Genomic DNA, 8,373 nt, shown 5'->3' with positions numbered 1-8,373 from the left:
GTGAACTAAAGTGAAGCTGAAAGCTGCGTTGGTCGTGCTGCGTCGGCTCTATCTATTGATAGCCTTCATCAGAATGAAATTTATTACTAATGTTAACTAGTTAATCTTTTACAAAGTTTTTTATTATATGATTAAGTGACTCGATACCTCAGTCAATCAATCTATGACACGTGCTTTTTCAGTAGTATCATATAGCTTTCTCGACGCTAACTACACCGTATTATCAGTCTTCAATCTATCAAAATTCTACCTTCTTTCTCAATCTTTATCCTATCCACGTACATCAAAGTAAGTGAATTTATTGATCTTGTAATAGCTAGCATAATTGATCTTAAATTAATGTTGTGTTTTAACCTGTATTTCAGTTCGAACCAGTTTCTTAGTTTCTTAAGATCGTAACAATATCTACCGTCAATAAATCTACTCTAGTCACTGCAACTGCGTTCGAATGGTGTACTCTATGGTTATCTACTAAAGGCTATCTTCTATCAGTGGTTGTAGACTACATTTAGTTCGAATTTGGTACGTATAGCTGTGTTATTTACGACTGTACATTGCTGTATAACTTCTACTTCGCCGTACTTGATTTCGTTGGAATGATCGGAATGCTGTATGGTTCAAAGGAACATTGATAACCGCATGGTCAAAGGAATGATCGGAATTCAATAATCTGCCAATCCAATAATGGAAGAACTGCGACAACTGAAACGAGCTAGGAGCGCCGCCAAAGGGCTTATTACAAAAACACAAAATGAAATCAAAGAAATGCTACTCAGCGTCGACAATTTAGAATCCATAAAATTGAAAATTCCCGAACTGGATGACGCGATGGACAATTTTCGAACTGCTCACGAAACTTACCACGCCAATCTGTCTGACGAATGCGATATAGAAGAATCCCATGAATACTTCGAAGCAGAGATGACAAGAGTTTGCGATTTAAAACGAAGAATAGACTCTATAGCCACAGCATCAGAGTTGGAGAAGAAGTCATGCGATCCAAAGGTCGATGACGACAACGCCAGTGTCACGTCTCATCGCAGCTCACGTTCGTCAAGGGCAAATATCGCCGCACGAAAGGCAGCGTTGAAAGTTCAAGTGACGCTTCTTAAAAAACGACAAGCACTTCAAGAAGAAGAACTGCGTTTGAAACAGAAAATGGAACAATTGGAACTGGAAACAGAAATAGCAAAGGCCACCGCCGAAGAAAATGCCTACGAAGGTGAGAGCAGTTACGAGACAGTTTCCAATGAATCGAGCGGCGAAGAAACAGACGAGGACAGTACGGAAGAAAACGGAGATTTTAAAAGGCCTAAGACACCATTAACACCACCACCGATGCTCAACTTACCAGCCGACCTTAAAATATCAATCAACGAGAAGAAGACAGAGGACTTGAAGAAGGACATCAAGATAAAATCGGAAAACGAAGAAGCTATTCTTAGCGCGATGGCGGCCCAGAGAATGCAAGCTCAACAAATAGAGAGCCTACTGGTTCAGCAACAGCGACACACCCTTGCCTTGATGCTACCTCAGCCTGAGGTACCAACCTTTGACGGAAATCCGATAGAATATTGCAGCTTCGTCCGAGCCTTTGAGAATATCATCGAGTCCAAAACGGAGAGCGACAATGCAAGATTGTACTATCTTGTACAATATACAGCTGGAGACGTACAGGAGCTGATGCGGAGTTGCCTTTCAATGCCCCCCGCAGAAGGCTATCGCGAAGCCCGAAAACTTCTTAAGCAAAGATACGGCCAAAGCTACAAAATAGCAGCATCGTATGTTGGTAGACTAACCGAAGGCAACCCGATAAAGACCGAATCTGGCGAAGCACTGCGTAAGTTCTCAACCCTTCTCACGAGCTGCAGGAACACCCTAAGAGAGATTGGATTTTCGAGTAAAATAGAAAACCCGGACACGCTGAAGCGCATTGTGGACAAGCTGCCATACGGGTTACGCCTGAAGTGGCGCGACATCGCAGATAGGATCACCGAAAGGGACGGAAGAGAAATTACCATTGACGATGTAGCCGCATTCGTGGAGGATCGCGCGAGAATTGCAGCCCATCCAATATTCGGTGACATGTCAAACAACAGCAACCTGAATACAAACAAGCCAAGAAGTTACAACGAACGAAACACTAGGAGAACAATGTCGTTCGCAACTCAAGTCGACCCGAGAACATCTCCAAACAGCAATAACAAGAACAGCGAATGTCTCAATACTACGACGTCTCGGAGACTTCCAGAATGCCCGTCATGCAGCAATAATCACTGGCTTTCTCAGTGCTCCGTCTTCAGAGGAATGAGCTTAGAAGAAAGACACAAACTTGTTCGCAACAAGAGATTGTGTGACAACTGTCTTACCAATGGTCACGTAGCTAATTCTTGTTCAAAGGCAAGCTTTTGCAAGGTGGATGGATGCACACAAAAACATTCGACCTTTCTTCACCCAAAGTCGAGTACAGCTAAAGAATCCAAACAAGATGGCGAGGCAACAAGCAGTGATTCGAAACAAACCACCAACCAAAGTTCCTCCCAGGTTCGAAACGGCTATGTCAAGAGTCACCCAACAGTCCCGACCCGGAAGATAATAGCCTTGCCTATAGTTCCTGTGAAGGTCAAGGCAAGAGACTCCAACAAGGTAGTACAAACGTACGCGTTCCTGGATGGGGGATCAAATACCACCTTTTGCACAGAAAGACTCAAACACATGCTCAATGCCCAAGGAAAGGAAACCACTTTATCTATCACGACGATAGAGAAGGTCAACAGCAAAACTGAGACAACAGTTCTTGGCCTAGAGGTATCAGCCCTGGATGGTACTGGCCATCTAGAAATTCCTACCGTATTCTCCATTGCGAATCTTCCTGTCTCGACAGAAAGTATGGCTAGTCAAGTAGATGTAAACAGTTGGCAACACTTCAAAGGTCTTAGTATACCAAGCATCAATGCAGAGGTCGACTTACTGATTGGCAGCGACGTTCCCAGAGCCCTGCAACCGGAGGAAATCAGAGCAGGATTAGAAGGAGAACCATACGCAATGAAGACCATTCTAGGATGGGCGGTTGTCGGACCACTGAAAAATGGAGCCCACGAATTCCACATGTCGAACTTTGTTCAATCTGAAGCAAATCTCGAACATCAATTTAAGAGTTTCTGCAATATGGAGTTCAACGACTCACAATACGACAACAAGAGAACTATGTCAATGGAAGACAGGCGAGCTCTAAAGATCATGGAGGAAACTATTTGTCGTAAAGATGGGCATTACGAGTTGGCGCTGCCTTGGAAGAATGACGCGCCCTCTCTTGAAAACAACAGATGCCTTGCTATGCACCGTCTTCTGCTCCTGAAGAAACGACTCGGGAAGGACCCCAAGCTACACGAGATGTATTCAAGATTCATCGACAATCTGCTCGAGAAAGACTACGCCAGAAAGGTCACTGACTGTTACGTCGCCACGAATGTTACCTGGTATCTGCCTCACCACCCTGTGTTCCATCCAAAAAAACCCGACAAGGTCCGCGTCGTATATGACTGCTCAGCTAAGCATAAAGGCAAAGCATTGAACGATGAGCTTCTACAGGGGCCGGACCTTAACAACTCTCTGATTGGGGTGCTTACGAGATTCCGCGAGGAACCAATTGCCCTCATGTCAGACATTGAATCAATGTTCTATCAGGTACGAGTACCGGAAGGAGATCGTGACGCTCTACGATTTCTATGGTTTAAGGATGGAGATCTCGAAGGTGAAATAGAAGAGTTCCAGATGAATGTCCATCTGTTCGGAGGAACTTCATCGCCTAGTTGCGCAACGTTTGCTCTACGCAAGACAGCTGACGACTACTCAGGAGAATTCAGTACACAGGCAATCGAGACAGTTAAGAGAAATTTCTACGTCGACGATTGCCTCAAGTCTGTGGCTACCGAGAAAGCTGCAGTTCATCTCGCTAAAGAGCTGCGTGATCTATTGGCAAAGGGAGGCTTTCGTTTGACAAAGTGGATGTCAAACTCCGCTGCGGTTCTCTCGACAATCCCAGAACAGGAAAGAGCGCCTTCTACGAAGACTCTGGACTTCGATTCTACATGCATTGAGAGAGCTCTTGGCGTTCAGTGGAAAGTCTCATCCGACACCTTTGGATTCGCTATCGTTATCAAGGACAGACCCGCCACCAGACGAGGTATACTTTCGGTAGTCAGTTCGATTTACGACCCGCTGGGATTCGTTGCTCCATATACGCTACCGGCTAAGCTGCTGCTCCAAGACCTGTGCCGCCAAAGACTAGGGTGGGATGATCCTATGACAGAGGCAGACCTTCAACGCTGGCAGAGCTGGTTGCAAGATTTACCACATCTGGAAAGCTTAGCTATCCGTCGTTGCTTCAAACCAGACGGATTCGGTGAAGTCTCATCAAGCCAATTGCACCACTTCTCTGACGCTTCTCAACTAGGCTATGGAGCAGTAACATACCTCAGACTAGTCAATCGAGAAGGGAGAATTCACTGTTCTTTCGTCAATGGCAAGTCGAGGCTAGCACCCCTCAAACCAGTTACCATACCGAGGTTGGAGTTGTCTGCGGCTGTTCTCTCCACTAGACTCGATCAGATGTCTCTCAAAGAGCTTTCCATCCCAGTGCTAGAAGATTCGAGATTTTGGACCGACAGCACATGCGTACTTGCATACATCGAGAATGAGGACAAACGATTCCATACGTTTGTAGCAAACAGAGTGACTGCAATACGCGAGAAGTCAACAAGGACTCAATGGTCGTATGTCGACACAAGGTCCAACCCTGCAGACGATGCGTCAAGAGGTTTGTCGCCTAAAGCGGCCTTAGGAGATAACCGCTGGCTGAATGGTCCAGGCTTCCTTTGGAATTCAGAAGAGAACTGGCCTCGACGTCCTGCTGTGAAACTGGAAGATAACGACCCAGAAGTGAAGAGGGAAGCAGTAGTCAACGTTATCTCCACAGCGGAAATGAACGGGGATATGGTAAAGCGCTTCGAACGGTTCTCCAGTTGGACCCGCCTGCGCAAGTCCGTTGCCTGGATGTTGCGGTTGAAGTCAAATCTCCGTAACCTGTGCCGCAAGCGTCGGGCTCAAGAGACTGTCAACACTTCGAACAAGCTGGATCCGATAACAGTGGACGAGATGAATGCGGCAGAAAGGGAAATCCTCAAGTTAGTGCAGAAGTCGGCCTTTCCCGAAGAGGTTGTCGCTCTATCTTCACGTAATTCCACAGTGTTGCAGTCAAGTTCTATCTACAACCTCAGTCCTCAGCTGATTGATGGCCTGATATGTGTAGGAGGTCGTCTGGCGAACGCACCGATAGACGAAGATCACAAGCACCAAATTATTCTCCCTAGCAAGCAGCATGTCACCGAGCTGTTGATTAGACACCACCACGTTACTAATGGTCACTGTGGCGCAGAGCATGTTTTATCTCATCTAAGACAAAGATACTGGATTGTCAAGGCCCGAGCAGCGGTGCGCCGTGCCATCGGTACATGCTTCTTTTGCAGAAAGAATCACGGCAAACCACAGCAGCAAAAAATGGCGGACCTGCCAAGAGACCGCGTGACTCCGGATAATCCACCGTTCACATCCGTCGGGATTGACTTCTTTGGACCGTTCTTGGTACGTCGTGGAAGAACAACAGTAAAGAGATACGGCGTGATCTTCACTTGTCTTACCGTACGAGCTGTTCATATAGAAATTTCACACAGCCTAGATACAGATTCCTTTATAAACACGCTAAGGCGATTTATCGCAAGAAGAGGCCCACCTAAAGAAATTAGGACGGATAATGGGACGAACTTCGTCGGGGGCGAAAGGGAACTTCGCGAATCGATCCAATCAATGAATCAGCAAGCCATCCACGACGCGCTTCTAGCAAAGAATGTAAAGTGGACATTCAATCCACCTTCAGGCTCGCACCATGGCGGTGTGTGGGAGCGATGTATCAGATCGACCAGGAAGATTCTCCAAGGACTTTTAAAACAACAAACCATCTGCGACGAAACGTTATCCACCCTGATGTGCGAAGTAGAAATGATCATGAACAGCCGCCCACTTACAAAGGTTTCTGAAGACCCGCGAGACCTTGAAGCTCTGACTCCCAACCATCTGCTACTGCTACGTCCAGGTTCGACCATTCCCCCAGGTATTTTTGCAAAGGAAGACGTCTACAGTCGGCGAAGGTGGCGACAGGTGCAGTACCTAGCCGACGTTTTTTGGAGGAGGTGGGTGAAAGAGTACCTGCCCAGTCTACAAGCCCGCCAAAAGTGGATCAAAAAGCAACGGAATCTGCAACCCAACGACGTCGTGATGATCGTTGATGATACCACACAGCGATTTTCATGGCCACTAGGCAGAGTACTAGAAGTTTACCAGAATAGTGTGGATGGCTTAGTACGGTCCGCTAAAATAAGGACGAAGACATCGACGCTTGTACGTCCAGTCAGTAAGATTGTACTTCTGGAGGAAGCAGATGTTGCAGCCTAAACAAAGGACTCTACGATATACTATTGTGCAATGCACGAGGGACACTAACTTTGAACTCTTAGTTTATTACATACCATTTACGATTATTATTGTTACCGTTCAGTTTTCTTGTCCTCCGGCCTTTATCCTTATAGTTTATTGTAAAGGCAGTACTTAGCGCCTTTAAGGGGCCGGAATGTTAACTAGTTAATCTTTTACAAAGTTTTTTTATTATATGATTAAGTGACTCGATACCTCAGTCAATCAATCTATGACACGTGCTTTTTCAGTAGTATCATATAGCTTTCTCGACGCTAACTACACCGTATTATCAGTCTTCAATCTATCAAAATTCTACCTTCTTTCTCAATCTTTATCCTATCCACGTACATCAAAGTAAGTGAATTTATTGATCTTGTAATAGCTAGCATAATTGATCTTAAATTAATGTTGTGTTTTAACCTGTATTTCAGTTCGAACCAGTTTCTTAGTTTCTTAAGATCGTAACAATATCTACCGTCAATAAATCTACTCTAGTCACTGCAACTGCGTTCGAATGGTGTACTCTATGGTTATCTACTAAAGGCTATCTTCTATCAGTGGTTGTAGACTACAACTAAACTGGGAAACATCGAGGAAACATGCGTGCAGTAAACATGTTTCTGGGAACATGTTTCCTCGTTTAGCCATGGCCCTAGCTTCGTAACCGTTATTAGTTTCGGTCCCAGATCCTCACGTGCTCTCTCCACTAACGGCTGCTCACTCGAGCACTACATTCCTTTCCACAGGATTGACCACTTAGAATCAGGCTCCCATTTTCAAAACTGGGTAGTTTAATTGATTCTTTGATTATTATTTTATGCTAGCATCATTGACTTAATTGGCATTCCACATTCTGAATAATGTAACGCGGTTTTGATAGTAATATATTCCAAATCAATCGAGGGACGTAATTGGATTAGATATGCAAGAAACTTTTCATTGGTCAAACTAAACAAAAGGAAAGGAATGTAGTGCTCAAGTGAGCAGCCGTGAGTGAAGAGGGCCCGTGAGGATCTGGGACCGAAACGGATGACGGCTCGGGAGGAGGAAACTAGTAAATAAAGTCATTCTCTACTTTCACATCCCCATAATGTCTTGCGTCTTTGGGATGTAACCAATCAAAAAACTGTCCCAAATTGAAAAGTTTCTTAATTGAATTTATACTATACCTGCTTTTATCTGTACAATACTGATTATCAGTTTATTCCAAGTTATTTTTGCGTCTACAGATCATCAAGAGTTTTGGTCTTACAGAAAATGTATTGACTTACGAAAAAATGTCTAAAATTTACCATAAACGTCTTCAAGCTTCTATCTTTTTCTGTTTTTTACTTCTTCATTTTATTTTTGGATGCCAAACAAGGTATTATCAACATTGTCTGATCAGCCTTCAGCAAAATAGGTGGGTTTTACCCTCTCGTTACCCCCGAAAGACGCAAAGTATTATGGGGATTTGAAAGTAGAGAATATCGTTGTTACCTTTTGTGCTGTTCATGATTGCATTTGCATCGTCCATTGTGCATTTCGGGCTTGGTATGCAGCATGCGTCATGCAACAAAACCTTCACCAATCGTTTTGAGTAAAATAGCTGTCAGTATCGTTCTGAATAATGAACAGAAAAATATATAAGTGATCCAACAAACTCTACTAACGTCATTTCAGTCCGTAACAATAAAAATGGAAAAGACTCGGTAAGACGCATCTATCGTTTGAGCATTTTACAGATCTATTAAGTAATATTATTACTTAAATTAAATATTAATTAAATATTAAATATTAAAGGAGGTCGTTTTGAGTTTTGCAGTCAAGTCATGGAAGGGATTCTTCTTCAATTCGTTTTTA

The 8,373-nt window shown here is 44.2% G+C and overlaps 1 protein-coding gene across 2 annotated transcripts; it reads left to right on the top strand.

Annotated features, from left to right (window-relative positions):
• The first annotated feature begins 83 nt into the window (after positions 1 to 83).
• Positions 84 to 7,035, top strand: LOC148909964 (uncharacterized). Of its 2 annotated transcripts, none has more exons than XR_016120276.1 (2): positions 84 to 6,885; positions 6,963 to 7,035. XR_016120276.1 is itself a non-coding variant. In XM_089033118.1 (2 exons), the coding sequence occupies exon 2, from the start codon at positions 685 to 687 to the stop codon at positions 6,508 to 6,510; it is 5,826 nt and encodes a 1,941-aa protein (XP_088889244.1). In that variant the 5' UTR covers positions 84 to 288; positions 366 to 684; the 3' UTR covers positions 6,511 to 7,035. The 2 variants fall into 2 exon arrangements, 1 of the variants encoding a protein (XP_088889244.1); XM_089033118.1 differs by having other exon boundaries at positions 84 to 288; positions 366 to 7,035.
• The last annotated feature ends 1,338 nt before the right edge of the window (positions 7,036 to 8,373 follow it).

This window comes from Actinia tenebrosa, unplaced genomic scaffold (assembly GCF_029948245.1).
Source record: "Actinia tenebrosa isolate PJP-AT-01 unplaced genomic scaffold, QUT_ActTen_1.0 PGA_scaffold1__47_contigs__length_23844297, whole genome shotgun sequence".
Classification (NCBI taxonomy): domain Eukaryota; kingdom Metazoa; phylum Cnidaria; class Anthozoa; order Actiniaria; family Actiniidae; genus Actinia; species Actinia tenebrosa.
Note: the sequence above shows the minus strand (reverse complement) of the source record. Positions and strands in the feature narration are given on the sequence as shown.

Excerpts from the sequence above, each read along its gene's own strand:
- LOC148909964 (XM_089033118.1), top strand. The coding sequence starts at position 685 with ATGGAAGAACTGCGACAACTGAAACGAGCTAGGAGCGCCGCCAAAGGG.